Here is a 16,649-nt window from a genome sequence, read left to right as displayed (position 1 = left end):
GGATAGGAATGTTTGTAAGCTAACAAACAGTTTGAACTTATCAAATTTATAAGACATGTTCAAGGTTAGATGATAAAGTGGTGCCTGATTTCTTTGTAGCCACCTTGTGAATTAAGACAATTTCCAACTGAACTTGAAAATGGCCTGCTGTAATTGCAGAGTGTGGTGTAATTGAGCTGTGTGAAATCTAAGTCCCTCCCCAGGGCTCTCGTGTTCTGTTTTGATTAGGTTCACAATCCCATGCGTCTGCTTTTTACTGCTGTTCCTCTCAAACTAGAGTGAAATTATTCTATCAAAACATAGAACGAATATATAGAAGAAGTCTCATTTTTTACAGAAAAAGGGACTCAATTAGATGCGAAATTTAACAGGATAATTGGCTATTCTGAGCAACTGCAAGCCCCTGCAGCTGCTCTCTAAGCAGTTAAGTAGTGTTCTTCCTTTTTTCTTAGATACAAAACTCTTCCTAAATGTGTTTTCTTTTTCCATGGTGTTAACATATACACCATTTGTACAAATGAGTAATTGCACAATGGTTAATGAAAAACATTGAAAAAATTGAATGAATTTCAGATTGAGCTGTATAAAGTTATATCAAGCATTATCATAATTGTTAGGAAAAGAGCCCTTCGTTATTAAAAAAGGGACCTTTCCCTAACAATTACGATAACATTTCTATGACAAAAATGGAAGCGTTCCACTTTAATAGCTCCCATCACAGATTGGTGGCGTTTGGGCGATGGGAGGATAACGGAAGTCCAGGTGTATGATAAACTCCTTAGCCAGAAACTTCTCCATTCCTCCCCGACCCCACCATGCATAAATGCATTATGGTTGTGGGTGGGGGGGCTGCAAAAGCTCCACAGTAAGACAAGGGGGCTATAGTTGGTGGAAGGGAATACCAACTTGCTCACTGATTTGGAAAAAAAAAAAGACATCTGCAAGTGTTAGGTTGACTTACGCCTGTGTATGCCACTAAGCAGATACCAGCCAATGAGTTCATACAGAGAAAGACCTACAAAGGGATTCACTTTCCATATTTACTTATCTAATAAACCCACTATTTATTATTATTAAAAAAATGTTCCCAGGAGCCCAGGGAACTACTAGTTTCAGGGGCCACAGGTTTGGGGCCACATGCAGCTTGTGAGCAGCTTTAGCCTTGTTCAAATGCAACAATGTGTTTAGAGTTAGTGTTTAGAGCTAAATGTGTCTTAGAGGAAGCAGGAATGATAGGGTTTATGAATGTTTCAGTGACCTAAAACCTCTTTGTATAAAATCTACCTATCCTATGCTCTTTTAGGTCCAAAACACACTGCAGAAGTTATCCAGTTTGAGACTGCTTTAACTGCTCTGGCTCAGTGTTCAGGAATCCTGGGAATTGTAGTTTAAAGAAAAGGCTAAATGTCTCACAAAATTACAGTTCCCAGAATTCCCAAGCATTGAGGCAGGGCAGTTAAAGCGGTCTCAAATTGGATTATTTCTGCAGTGAGTTTTGGACCTTAGACTGATATTTTTAGGGATTGCTCCACCTTTTCTCTCTGCTTCCCCCTCCCTTTCAGTGCTTCACATGAAAAACCATTTTAGTCCTCTTCCTGTACTACCTTAACTTAGCCTAGCATCCTTAGAGAGTTTTCCTATCTTTACTGGAGTTTCTATAATAAAAGTTTAGTCCGTTTTCTATAGACCATGTTGCCTGTGGTCCTTAATCGTAATAGCTAGCTGTTGCATGCATGCACTCTCTATCAAGCCTTAATCAAAATATGCCTCTGTTTTTATCATGTTTCTCTATAATTTCAGACTCAGCTCATGTACAAATGGGTGGAGCCCAAGATATGTAGGGAGGATGTACCTGAAGCAGTGAAACTGCCTCCTTCAGGAGAGAGGAGAGAATGTCCACCTTGTAACCCTGGTTTCTATAACAATGGCTCATCTTTCTGTGCTCCTTGTCCTCCGGGAATGTTTTCTGATGGAACAAGAGGTAAGAGAATCAGACCTGATTAAAGACTCTGTTTTGGATATTGGTTGCCTTCTAGAGCTGGGGACAGACAATAACTTTTCTCTAGTATTCCAAACTTAGGTATACAGGCACTATTGCTCACAATGTTACATGCTTGTCTCACTACTATCTTGTGATAAACAGATCTTCCATGATTTTCTACCATTTTAAAAAATTTGCAAAACCCATTTCATCAAAGTTGATGTGGGATTAAAATTCATATGCACAGCTATTCAAGTACAATGATTCTTCTATTGGTCTGCTTTTAGTTTACTTAAAAGATAATTCTTTAAAACATAAAATAAAATAACTACTGTCTGTATTCAGCCCTGTATGAGTAGCTATTGCAATATTTGTAGCTACCTTCCAAAGAGCTCCTTTTATTGGCATGTTTTAATTTTACAGTACTTCGCTTTATGTTTTCCTTAATTTTTCTAGCTATGTAGAAATGTCTTTAGTTATTATATACTTGTGAAAGCAACCAAACATAGAATAATATCAAATTCTCATCCAGGATCTTTCTGCTGTCAGTTTGTCCTCCTTGCTGTGTCTGTCTCTCAAAGGTTCTCCAGTTATGATGCCTTCTTGCAGGTCACGTATATCAAAATTTTTAATGAAAAACATGTTACAGTCCTGAGAATTTTGGCCGAATTCACATACTAATAAAACCCACAAAGCAGCATCCAAGAACAGTGAATTCTTGTTATTATTACCATACTTAATAAGGTTTTTCTTTTTGATTCATATCAAAATTTCTAATGGAAAACAATGTTACGGTTCTGAGCACATACTTATAAAACACACAAAGAAACATCCAACAACAGTGACTTCTTATATTTTTGTTACATACCTAGAAAGGTATTTCATTTCATTTTGATATTAGTTTATTTTTTTAAATATCTTTTAATTCTAGTCTATTTCTTGTTGCAGAGTGCAAGTCATGCCCTGCTGGTACTGAACCAGCTCTAGGATTGGAATACAAATGGTGGAACGTACTACCTTTTAATATGAAGACTTCTTGTTTCAATGTGGGAAATTCAAAATGTGATGGGATGAATGGTGAGCTAGTGTTAATAATAATAATAATAATAATAATAATAATAATAATAATAATTTTCTTCTCTCCTTATGGATCAAGACAGGGAACAACAACAAATCAACACTGAACAACACCAATTAAAACACATTAATTAAAACATGCAACAGTGGAAAAGAGAAATAAGACATATACATTTTCAAACAGTCCACAATTAAAATTCAACATCTAAATCCACAATTTAAAATTATCTGGAAAGGTCTGAAAGAAGAGACTGGTCTTCAGTGCTGTTTTAAATTCAGACAGCGTATTCAGCTGTCAAATCTCTTCCAACAGACAGTCCCACAGTCTAGGAACAGCTGAAGAAAAAGTACTCTGGTTGACAATTGTCACCTTAGTCCTGGCTGATTGGAGTAAATGTCCTGAGTGTAGAGAGCGAATTATATGGGAAAAGGTGATCCTGTAGGTAACCTGGACCCAAGCCATGTAGGGCTTTAAAGGTAATAGCCAACACCTTGTACCTTGCTAATTGAGGCTAATCAGCAGCCAGTGGAGCAATTTTAATATTCATGTGATTTGATCACTCCTGGATGTCCCAGTAACCAATCTGGCTGCCATGCTAGGAAGTAACTGCAGTTTCCGGACTTAGCCAATCTAGCCCAGTGTATAGTGCAGTGCAAAGCCTAGCCTTGAGGTTACACTCATGTGAACTACCATCTTTAGGTCCTCCAGCTCTAGGTAGGGGGAACAGCTGGTGTAACAGCCAAAGTTAATAATAAGTACTCTTGGCCATCACATCTATCTGAGATTTCAATTGGAGCAACCAATCTAGAAACACCCCCAAGTTACAAACATAGTCTTTCAGAGGGACTGTAACCCTATCCAGGACTGGTTGATGCATCACCAAACCCAAGTTAGGACTCTTGACAGTAAACACCTCTGTCTTGCCTGGATTCACCTTCAGTTTGTTTTTCATCATTCAACCCATTACCTCCTCCAGGCATTCATTCAGAGGAGACATACTATAATTGCTCTGAATAGGTTGATGGATCTTGCTGTATTTTGTCCACTGATTTTCTTTAATGTGTTTAAAAATGTATTTCTGAGATTACATGTTATTTTGCTTTTTCAATGGGATTCCTTTTTCAGGTTGGGAAGTAGCTGGTGACCACATCCGGAGTGGGGCAGGGGGAACAGATAATGATTACCTCATTGTGAATCTTCACATACCAGGATTTAAGTAAGGAATAGTTTAATTTACAAATTTCTATGATATTTCTAATATCGTGTCTTTCATGTTGAGCCCTGTCTGACAATAACTATAGCATAGCTGGTAGGAGGAAGAAAATTATAGACAAGTCTCATCATTTGGAAATGCAGAAGAAATAGATCTGTCTGGGCCAGCAAAACAGCACTGGAAACTGCTATTCGCAGTTACGGATAAATGTTGATACCTTACTCAAATGCACTCTTAATGTCTTACTAAAATGCACTCTTAATGTCTTACTCAAATGCAAGACTTTTAATTTCATGTAGGATATAATCCAATGTGCCTCCCTCTGCAGTATTTTACTGACATTTATCTATAAGAAAATACAAGTCAAAAGACAGATTAAAGAAGAGAGATTGAGCCTGTGCTCGATGGGGCTACAACCATCTCTGAAGATGCAGACTCTGAAGACTGTAGTTTGGATCAACCTTTTTCAACCCTGGTTCTGGATGCTCAGGCTCCTGTAGTGGCTGGAAATGAACTAACTGTGCCAATTCCTGCAGATGTCTGATCTGACTATGGCAATACATTCTTCTTTTACATCCTATTTAGATTATTGTAACAATGCTCTAAGATGGATTTCCTCTGGAAAGTGTTTGGAAATTTAAGATGAACCAAAAAGCTATGGCCAGATTGTTGACCTAGACTGATTAAAATGGAGCCCATCACTCTTTTGGTTCCAATAGCCCCACTGGATCTGAATAGACTCCAGTAGTCTGTTTCTGGACTAGTGGAACTGGAAATGCTAAGGGTTCCCAACTTTGTACTTAATGTCCTGATGATTACTGGGATCTTGACTGAAACACTAGATTTATATAGACGTTGATTTGATTTTTCAGGGCGCTACTTCTGTTCTTAAACAAAATTTCCTTACACAGAATAGTTATGCCTTAATTTTTAAGTGTGGCCTCCTGTTTCCTGATTTTTAAAAACATTAGTAGACCATAGGAAATTTAATAAAAAATAAAAATAACAGGATACACAAGGCTGAGATCTATCATCTATTTCTGTAGGAAATGCACTAAACAGTTTTCAAATAAAATGGTAATACTGGAAAACAATTTGGTAGATTTTTTCTTTCAATTTTTTTTGCACAGTTGTATTAACTGAAATACTGATGTCACTGAGTAACATATATATTTTGAAGTATCTTGTAATTAATTTCCTCTCTTGGATAGGCCTCCAACATCAGTAACTGGGGTGACTGGTTCAGAACTTGGACGGATCACTTTTGTGTTTGAGACCATCTGTTCAGCAGATTGTGTGCTGTATTTCATGGCGGTAAGCAACATCACAGTCAAGGCTGATAAAACAAATATGTTTGACTTTCCTAGATCTACACTCACTTGTAGCCTAGTCTTCATTCTGCAAACTTAGGTACAGCAAATCTGAGGACAAAGAAGCAATTACTTCCCACCCCTGTGTACACGTATGAGGATGTACAGAAGGAATAGAGCTCCCGCAGCAGTACATTCTCATGTGTACCTTCTCTTGCCTTGCTTGGGAGTAAATCTCATGTCCTCTGATTTTGCAATTAGCTATTGAAATATAAGTTCAAAAACTGTTCTCAGGCTTGAGTCAATAAGTAACAGGGTACCACTTACAGATGCTTCTTTATGTGACCAAAGTAGTGGCCACACCTGGGACGTCTGTGCCTCTTTTTCCTCTTAAAGAGGAAAATTTATATGCCTGCGTTGTTTGACAACCTCAGTTCAGCAAACTAATATTATCTATTCAATGTTATTTGTTTCCAGGACATTAATAAAAAGAACACAAATGTAGTAGAATCATGGAGTGGAATTAAGGAAAAGCAATCGTATACACATATAATAACAAAAAATGCTTCTTTTACATTTACGTGGGCTTTCCAGAGAACAAGTCAAGGCCAAGATGTGAGTATTGCAAGTATTTCAGTGCAAATAAATATCCCATATAAACCTTTAAAAAACAACAACAACAACCCTGAAACCACAGGGGACAGATGTGCTGTTGCTGACAGAATATTAATATTCTGCAACTCAGACATTCATTGCTTGGATGAAAGCAAAATGTACAGTATACCCTCTATTTGTTACCTCTACGTTTACTTCAGCTATGTTTATGCTTGGGACCTATGTGATGCTAAACTGACAATTGTTCATTCTCTAACAGAATCGGAACTATAAATGTGCTGGCAGCTATATTTTCTAGGCAATTGAAATTCCTTGCCATCCACCATCAGCTCAACCAATCGGTGCTAGAGGTTTTAGGGTTAAAAATCCAATATTATAGATTAGTTTGTGAACCCTCAAAATTGTTTAATGGGCCTTACGCCGATTATTTTTGGATGCCTAATGATATTGGATTCATTCTACTTTACTTCCCAGAAGCTGCTTTTCTAGCCTTGCTTTCCACTATGCCTAATAGATAGTCCATACTGATTTGAAAAGCTAGGTTCAACAATAAGGAGTAAGATCTATGACTTTGATGAAGTGTTTGGAGCATGTGACAAAAGTTGTTTTCCCTCTTGTTTCTTTACAGAGCAGGAAGCTCATCAATGATGTGGCAAAGATCTATTCAATCACTGTAACCAATGCAGTTGATGGTGCTGCCTCATCTTGTCGGGCCTGTGCTGTTGGTTCTGAACAGTCTGGTTCCTCCTGCATTCCCTGTCCAGCTGGGCACTATATAGAAAAGGAAACCAACCAGTGCAGGGAATGTCCTCCCAATACATACCTGTCCATTCATCAAGGGTATGGTCAAGAAGCATGTATCCCTTGTGGCCCTGGCAGCCAAAGCACCAAGGTAGGGAAAATCCATCTTGAGGTTTGAAAACAAATAAGCATACGACTGGTCTGGACATATTAATGATCCATTGAATCCAACACTCATCTTCCAAAAGTGTCCCATCACACTCTCACAGGAAACACATAAGCAGTAATGTTAATGAAATCAGCACATAACAAGCTATATACTAGGCTTAAAACCAGTCATTCTTATTTATATACACCAGGAGAGAATAGAGAGTTGAATACTGCTGATGTCACAACTACCTCAACCAATGAAGTGTGTTTTTGCTTGCCAGAGCAAAACCTTAGACAGGCATTTAGAATAAAATATCTCTTATGTACAGTGCCTCAAAGTCTGCTTCCCTCTGGTAGTGTGCCAAAAACACTACATGACTTTTCCCAAGCTCTTGGCATTCCATTTATACCTGTTTTTAAAGCAAGCTGAGACTTTCAGAGAAACTGAATGTGTCACTCCAGGGCTTCAGTGCTTATCTTACCTAAAAAAGTTGGCTGACGAAACTGTGCTCTTTATTTTAAAAAACTTTGCAGCATATCTCTGTGTTTAGCAGCCTTCCAATTCACTTATGCATTGCAGAAAGCCCGGCATAGCAGTGTGTCTCAAGCTATCTGATGTAAGGGAGCAGCAGTCCCCCTGCCCCAGTACCATGGGCTGTTGCCATATTTGTGCCAATTGGCTATTACTGTTTTCCTTTCCTGGAAGCTTACAATGATTTGGCAGCCAGTGTCTCTGGAATTGGCACCTCTCTATGGACCTCTACTTTGAGCAGCTGTACCCTAAAGGACTCACTATGGCTTTTTTCTTGGGGCTTTTCAGTTTTGCTTCTTGCTGAACAGTTGTTGCAACTGGTGCTAAAAATAATAACAAAGACCACCAAAAAGTCATGTTAACACCCATAAATAACAAGACCCTCACCTAATTTTCAGGTAATCAACAGGTGGCAGCATTGGAACGCTCTGAGGATCATAAGGTGAAGTCCTCCTGGACAAAGCACAGGAATTGCAAAATAAAGAGCCGACAAACACACCTTGTTACAATAAGGGGCAGAAGCCCCAACAACCTTGCACTCTGAGAAGGTTCTCAGAAAAATCTCACCCTTCCTCACAATTGTTGAGTGAAATTCCTTTTTCATATGTGTCCCAATGAATGCTTGAAATTAAATGGAAAGAAAAAAATTTGGTGGAGTATTAGTTCCATCCAGATGCTTTGAACAGCTTCATGCCAGAGCTTAGGTGAATCCTTTCTTTCACTGCACATGCAATGGACTTGATGATGGTTCTGATATTTGGACACTTCTAACCCAGGTCACATTTATGTGTTTTTCTTTCTTAGCTTTCCCTGAACCTTGATGATAATTTCATTACTTCTAACAATTCACATCTGTTTTGCTTTTCTCTCAAAGGACCATTCTGCTTGCTTTAGTGATTGCCTGTTTGCCTACACCAAGGATAATCAGAGCCTGAGCTATGATTTTAGCAGCCTCAGTAGAGTAGGCTCATTAATGAATGGACCTAGCTTTACAGCAAGAGGAACAAAATTCTTCCATTTCTTCAATATCAGCCTCTGTGGAAACCAGGTAGATTCTTGCCCATTTAAATCCAGAGTTAAATATGGTGCGTGATATGAGGCTGCCACCAAAATGTGGCATCTCCTGTTGCAATTCAAGTTGCAAGCTTCTTTGTCACAGTTAGGATCACTTATAACATATCATCATGTTAGTTTCCCTACTTGCGCTGAAAATTGGTAGCTGTTGCTCATCAGTTGGAATCACCCATATGACAGACGCTGGAAGAACTGCATCTATTTTAAATTGTTCTTGTTCATCTTCAACATTGTCAGTCAGCTCCAACTGGCTTTGTAGCACAATAATGTCTTTCATTGTGTGATCTCTTGTGCCACAAGATATATGGTCTGAGATGAATAATGCAGAGTGGTGGATAGGAGATGGAAGCTGGTTAAAAAAATAGGAAGAAACAGCACCAAAAAGTATTTTAAAATGTGATTATTTTTACAGACTGTTTTGAAGGGGGAATTATATTTACCTGATCACAATATTTTCAACTTGAAAACCAACCATGGAGAATATTCTTTGCAGCCTCATTAGAGTTGCATTAAATTGTATTGTCACTGTTATGAAATGCTACATCTCAACTGGGTATCTGCAAACTGGATTAAGCTTTTGTCATACTTGAGTAAGAGACAGAACATGGATTTTCACACCCATATATTTGGAATACTAATGAGGATTATAATTAAACACCTTACATGTTGAACTATGCCACCCATTCTTTCAGTGCTGTACATTGCAAGCACTCCTTTCAATCTCCCAGTTCTTGCATTAACTTTTAAGTGAGGTAGGGTATAATTAACTAAAGGCCTAAATACATTCAAGTTACAAGCTAATTTATTATACTGTGCAAGAATGCTGCATGGTTCCTTGATAGTTTTTTTAAAATAAAGTTCTGTTTTCCAGAACCAGTTCTCATTAAACATGGGGTAGGGATTTGGGGTGACTGATCATTTGTAAAGGTTTTTTTTAAACAAATAGTTCTTGCATGGCAGTACACTACATCTTTTGTAGATCGTTGTCTTAATTTGATATTAAATTACCATTAATACCTTTAGATCATGGCAAGCAGCAAATGACCTCTTTTTTGCCAGATGTTAGGACATCCTTCATAATATCCATACCTTTACTTTACTTTCTTTCAATTTGACATCCACAGGGGGAAAAGGTAGCAATTTGTGCAGACAACATAACAGATATTACACTAAAGGATATGGTAGCTGAATCAGAAGATTATTCCAATGTTGTGAGAGCTTTTGTTTGCCAGTCAACTATCATACCACCTGACAGCAAGGGATTCCGAACTGCTCTGGCACTTCAGTCCAACAGCCTTGCTGACACTTTTCTTGGTAAGTGAGATGAAGATGATGACATGGCCTAATCCAGTGACTTCATTTTGAAAACTTCACAGTTGCTATAGGGGGGGGGGGGGGGCTGATGTGGATATTTTTGGGGATCTGTTTTTCTAACAACAAAGTCCTGAACGTTCTGTCATGATTCTTCTTTTGGCATTATGTCTGTCAAACACAAACAATTTTAAACTTTGTGTAGAATAGGTTCTTTGGCAGGGCGAGTGACATGGCTTCCATCACATGCTGTTTCTTAAGACACAACAGAAGAGGGACCAACCTATTATCGCCATGTGCGATTGAAGCTAGTTAGGCAGACAGGATTGGGAAGCTACCTCAAGACAGGGCTTGGTAGGATAGCATTACCCAGTCTTTTTAAAACCTTGGTGCCCATTGAAATGTCATGGACTCCTGACAGTCTCATCAGAGTTGTCAACTAGACCAATATGACAACAAATTTGCAGACTTCTCCTTTTACACAACGGATCATCTTGTGACAGGACTGGGCCCATCTGCTGACCATAATATTTTGTGATGGTTTCTTTGTGTTACAAGTAAGCAATACCTGATAGTTCATGGTTGTAGGTATTCTGACCAGTCCACACACAAAGAAATAGGATCTCAAAAATAATTCCTTTGGCTTTCTTAAAAGTCTTATGCCTTTTGGGGGGTTATGATTTTTAGAAGGAAAGAAAACACAGTGCACTTGATTTTGTGAGATATAAATATCTTGTATGCCCACTAGGGCATCTGGGAGAAATTGGTCCTTGCTTCCCACAGTTACCCATCCATGTTTTTGGCAAACACACAATACCACTATCCCCAAAATATTACATTTAGTTTTGTGTTTGTTCAATTTCAGTGTCATGACATTTTTTCATTCTTTCAATGAACATGAATAGAAAAACAAACAGTACATAATATTATATGGAGAAAATATGTAATCATTTGAATTTCCCAGGAAACTAGAAGTTTCGTATATACTTGAAATGTCTTTGTACAACACAGGGCAGAATATTTGGTCGCAAATCAAACATTGTCTGATTGCCTTTTTTATTTATACTCAATAAGAATGCCCACAAAAATGTTAGTGTTGATTCTTTTGGGTTATAATTAGTCTTTTTTTTCATTTCAGGAGCTACAATTGAAACAAAACTGGGGTATATAACCGTTAAGTCAGAAATGTTTGAGCAACCTGAAAACAAGATCCCTGATGTGCATTTTTATTACAAGTAGGTAGATGGTTTTTAGAAAGGTTATACTTTCTCCCTATAGCACATCCTGCCACAAACTAATAATCTAGTACTCTCACCTGTATCCTGAAAGTATTCTTCATATTTCTGTCCATCCAGAAGTAAGCATTATTGAATTCAGTGAGAGTTACTCCTAGGCAAATGTATACAGCAATGGAGCTTTTTTTTTTGGGGTGGTGGTGGTGGTGGTTAGTAGATGCTTATTTATTTGTTTGATTTATTCTCTACCTTCCCATATTATATATGTACAGATAATATACATGTAGTACTTTGAACATTGAAAATCACTGTAAAAATGGTGATGATAACCTCTGTCTCTTGTTTTTTGTCAGTCAAAATTAGCTGTTGTGACCACTCAGCTACTCTAATATCTAGTTATCCCTCATGAATGTCTGTAAGTTGATTAAGGAACACAAATGTCACATGAATGACATCCTAGTACTGAGGTGACTGACAGATAGAGTAAAATATACCTAGGACATCCTATTCTTCAGCTTTCTTTGAGGTTCCAATTTTATTTCTGTTTATATCCATATTTATAGCCTGCCTTATTGCTGAAACCCCAGGCTGTTTACTCACAGTAAATGTAAAGACAAACATTAAAAACTATTTTAAAATATCAGTAGAAACTACACTTGCAACTGAGAAAATCAGAAAACTGTAGGACAAGGAGACAAAAGATGTGATGGCATAAGAAGGCCCCATATATGCCTGGGAAGGTGAAAGTTTTGATGTACTCTAAGACATGCTCTTAAGCATAGAAATAATGGTGAGGGTCATAACCTTGTTGCATATATGTTCTCATTTCTATGTAGGTCTTCAGGAGCTACAGCAATTTGTGAAAATGGGCGTGCTTCTGTGGTGACAATGCGGTGTAACCCTGCAAAACCTGACCAAGGAGAAATTTCAGTTCCCAGGTATGTGTTACAAATAGTCATGTAAACAATGATGTGTGACATTCTCCTCTTCTGAGAAATTTTGCTAAATGCGTGTGCATATATATATATATATATATATATATATTGCTGACATGGTGAATATAGAGAGAACAATCCTGTGAGGACATCTGGTCAATAAAACAGATAGAATCCAAACTCTCTTTGCTGTCTGGGGGAACTGATATGAAGATTTAGTGCTAGAACGTCAGGAGGAATACGGCACAGTTATTTGAGGATATCCCCACAGCTTTGCTGTCATTACAGAGATCACCACACATACAGTCAGCAGTGCAACACAGTGAAACCTAGCAGGTAGTAAATCCATATCTGAAAATGGGGAATTGGACTATCCTGCAACAGACCTTCTTGCAGGATTATATCTGGAGTAAAATAATCCAGGAAAAAGTGGGAAATATACCAGGGCACTACAGGACATCATGCATGTCATTTGGATCACCTTGTAGTAAAATGTATTGTCCCATGACCAGCAATCTCACAGAGTGAAGTATCACCACCATTTGGACTTCCTCACAGAAATGTTTTTGCCTGGAGGGAATCACTGAATTTTAGTTTTCACTTTCAGTGAAGTTTTGGCTATGGTAATAAGTGTCAACCAGTAGTTGACATTGACTGTTTACTGCAGAATTTCTCAAATTGAAATGCACCTTTTTCACTTCACGTCATTTTTCTCTTAATATATCTGCAAAGCTAAAGGAGAAAAATAAGGCAATTGGCAGTCTCCAAGTGAAACGTGGATTCTCTGAGTGTTTGCTGCTTGCATTCTCCTAGTTGTTACGCCAGAGACAAAAAAAGATGACAGAAGGAATGACAGCTTTCATGATACAATAACTGTATCCAACTTAATGCCTATCAGATGTATCGGCCCTCATACTTTAAGGCTCTTAAAGGTTGCTCAAGTTTTTCTGTCTTGCCAAGAGAGAAAAAGTCTCCTGCAAAAAGTTAGGGATGGCTCCATGACTCTGGAGCCCCAATAGTTGATGCAGCTAGCCTTGTTACAAAAAATACAGGCTCACAACCCACCTATTGGTTAAACCAGTGTTGTGAAATGAAGTCTGTGAAGCCTTTCATACATATACATATGTTTTGCCAAGAGCACACAATTATTTTTGATAGAGAGACAGTGAAAATGCCAGTGATGACATTTTAACAACTTTATTAATGTAGCAGACAAAATCTCTGTTACAAGACTCCCTGGCCCTGAGCGATGTTCATTTGCATGTATTGAGTCTTGCTTTTGGTGTTTTTCAGGACTGGTAGCCAAATTTCAGTTACTTTCAGTGTTTCTTCTGTACTGTTGAAGTTGTCCAGATGTTTGTGGATTTCAGTCACCTCCCTATGTATTCTGATCTAGTAGATGTTGGTTTGGTCAAGATTTTCAGTATTTTCAAATAGCATTCTATACCCAAGTTGGTTTAGGACATGTTCTGCTACTGCCAATTTTTTGGTGGGCTCAGTCTGCAGTTTCTCCCATGTTCTTTGATTCATGTTTGAATGCTGTATTTAATGGAAAGAAGAAACACTGAAAGTAAACAAAGTTTGGCTACAGGACGTGAAAAACACCAAAATCAAGACTCAATACATGCAAATGAACACAAACCAGGGGCGGGGTTTCCCCACAGACAATGGATTGCTAATTATATAGACATACATATCTTCCCACATATCCTCCCATGCTGAGGCCTTGCCATTCAAACATGTAAATCACTTCCTCCCAACCAAGAGTCACATAATATATACACCCCACATGCTTCCATGCCACCACTCTCTGAAGATGCCAGCCACAGATGCAGATGAAACATCAAGAATAAATTCGTCTAAGACACAGCTGGAAAACTCACAGAAAACTATGGATGCCAACCATGAAAGCCTTCGACTTCACAGTAGCTGCCCTAATCATCAACTTTCTATGGTGATTGCTACAAAAATAGCTGGTACTGATATCTCCCTTTCCTTCAAGGATGTACCAACCTTAATGTTAAGATAACTATAAGTAAGATCCAAAATAATATAAGCTTACATTTAGCTGAGGCCAATGTTTCATAGGGTTCTGAGAAATAATAGCAAAGTGGTCAGCAGGATGGAACAATTGACACATATAATCCAAAAACCCCTCTAACATTATTTTAGCCAGCATTGTTTTTATGACCACAACACTGAGCAATGGCTTGCAAGCGTGAAGCTTTTAAACACAGATCAAATGCCCCCAGATATTCATATTGCCATCACATACTGCCATCTCATACATTGTTTTTGAGGAAACAATTCACACATTTAACTGTTAAGTCCAATGTTGTAAAGTTGAACACTGCAATACAAGAAACTGTCTGTCTAAATAAGACCTGTATATAATAAGTTATGAGAGGATTCAACTTCCAAATGATGACATTTCCTGGTTGTTCTACTCTGGTGAAGTTTTCTGGTGCATTGATCTGCATGTGGTTAGACCAAAGCATGGAAAAGTTACATTTTTTAAATTGTAACATTCAGCATCCACTGATCAGCATGGTCAAATAACTTTTTCTCAAGCTTCTGATTTCATTCATTCATTCATTTGCATCCACAGAATCTACTGAAATATCAAACTAACGCTGTGTAGTGTGTGTATATATATCCATGTGCATTGCTGCAGAATGTCATCCCATTTTTGGAAATCATTATTTCAGAGTGAATTCAGCTACGTTGTTTTGAATTCATAACAGGAACCCATTCAGCTTTTTATAAAAAAAAAACGTTTTTACAGTTCTTGCTCTGCAGGTACCTGTGATGGATGTAACTTCTACTTCTTGTGGGAAAGTGCAGACGCCTGTCCCATGTGTACAGAGCAGGACTACCATGAAATTGAAGGAGCTTGTAAAAAAGGACATCAGGTAATGAACTTGTTGCACACTAATACTATGGGCTGAAAAACATCAGATTGGCGTCCAACAATATTATAGCTGCCTTTTTGTTCTTATTTAAGTGATAGTATTTGATGGTGTTGAGTATCATCCTTATGTTATTTCTAAGATGTCTCCCTGGCAAAAATCCACTTTGGTTTTTATTTATATAACTCATCAGAATCTACTTTAGCCTGTTTGCAACACTGGGGCCAGAGGAGGAGAGGAGAGGAGAAAGCTGCCTTGGATCAGACCAAAGGATCCTTTTGTCTAGCATTCTTTCCCCCCTTTAACCAATTAGGTGCCTATGACAGCAAACAGGCAGAACATGAGGACAATATCACCATGCACTTAAACTACCTTCCTTCAAAATTTCTTGCATGAAAACTATATAGCTTAAGGGGAAAATAGGAGGTACTTTGCCACCCACTAACTACATATAATGTAGGCTGGTATCATGTGAACTGAAACTTCTGGGAATACAGATGAATGCTGTTGACTATCAGGTGCTCTGATAATAGGATAGGGTTGGATATAGTAAATATAATATATTTCAGTGGGACACTGTCTTATGCTCCCACACTGGATGAGTCACAGGGCAGGATATAAAATAAAATAAAATATATTTATTTTGATTGTCTGCATCTTAGGAAACCTTATATGTATGGAATGAACCAAAACTGTGTATAAAAGGAGTTTCTTTGCCGGAAAAAAAGATCGTCATCTGTGAAACAGTAGATTTCTGGCTGAAAGTTGGAGCAGGTGTGGGTGCTTTCACGGGTGTCTTGCTGATTGCTTTAACCTGCTATTTCTGGAAGAAGAATCAGAAGTAAGTATTCCGACATTATCTGTGTGGCTACTTGACTAGGACTGTCACAGGGGAGACAGAGGTTGCACTAGGAAGTCAGAGCCATAGCATCAAGTTGAAAGACCCCAGATCCAGGAAGACCATTCTTGCTCATGCAAAATTCCAGACCAAGTGCAGAGACCCATAATATGTTGCCCATAATTTTTTATAATTCTTAAACAATTCAAGTAGTCATTGTTTTAACATTTTTGAATGATAACAGGTTTAACTATGAGTAACTATTAATTTTGTGAGACTTCATCTTCATCATGGAGAGAGGTGACCACTGAGGTGCCATAGGGTTCTGTCCAGTGCTATTCAATATCTTTATGAGTGACTTGGATGAAAGAAGGTATGCTTATCAAATTTGCAGATGACACCAAATTAGGAGGAGTAGCTAATACCCCAGAGGACAGGATTGAAATTAAAAATGACCTTAATAGATTAGAAAGCTGGGCCAAAATTAACAAAATGAATTTCAGCAGGGAGAAATGTAAGGTACTGCACGTAGGCAGGAAAAAAAATGAAATGCATAGATACAGGATGGGAGACATTTGGCTTAGCAAGACTACATATGAAAGGGATCTAGGAGTCCTAGTGAACCACAGGTTGAACATGAGACAACAATGTGATGTGACAGCTAAAAAAGCAAACACATCACTTACAAGATCATAGATTAATTTTATACCCTTCACTAAAATTGAGA

General features: G+C 38.0%; 1 protein-coding gene across 1 annotated transcript in view; it reads left to right on the top strand.

Annotated features, from left to right (window-relative positions):
- Positions 1-16,649, top strand: part of LOC149312623 (endosome/lysosome-associated apoptosis and autophagy regulator family member 2-like) — a 101,125-nt gene that overhangs the window by 76,525 nt on the left and 7,951 nt on the right. Inside the window, exons 9-20 of the mRNA XM_089525021.1 lie at positions 1,801-1,981; positions 2,930-3,058; positions 4,185-4,275; positions 5,484-5,586; positions 6,060-6,197; positions 6,826-7,089; positions 8,495-8,668; positions 9,819-10,008; positions 11,144-11,240; positions 12,077-12,178; positions 14,961-15,087; positions 15,747-15,925. Coding sequence (XP_089381147.1) covers positions 1,801-1,981; positions 2,930-3,058; positions 4,185-4,275; positions 5,484-5,586; positions 6,060-6,197; positions 6,826-7,089; positions 8,495-8,668; positions 9,819-10,008; positions 11,144-11,240; positions 12,077-12,178; positions 14,961-15,087; positions 15,747-15,925 — 1,775 coding nt within the window. The remainder of the gene's footprint in view (positions 1-1,800; positions 1,982-2,929; positions 3,059-4,184; positions 4,276-5,483; positions 5,587-6,059; positions 6,198-6,825; positions 7,090-8,494; positions 8,669-9,818; positions 10,009-11,143; positions 11,241-12,076; positions 12,179-14,960; positions 15,088-15,746; positions 15,926-16,649) is intronic.

The sequence above is a fragment of the Sceloporus occidentalis genome, unplaced genomic scaffold (assembly GCF_023333645.1).
Source record: "Sceloporus occidentalis isolate IW3139 unplaced genomic scaffold, rSceOcc1.0.p SCAF_5, whole genome shotgun sequence".
NCBI classification, from domain to species: Eukaryota; Metazoa; Chordata; class Lepidosauria; order Squamata; family Phrynosomatidae; genus Sceloporus; species Sceloporus occidentalis.
The sequence above is the reverse complement of the archived record's forward strand: the minus strand, read 5'-3'. Positions and strand labels throughout refer to the sequence as shown.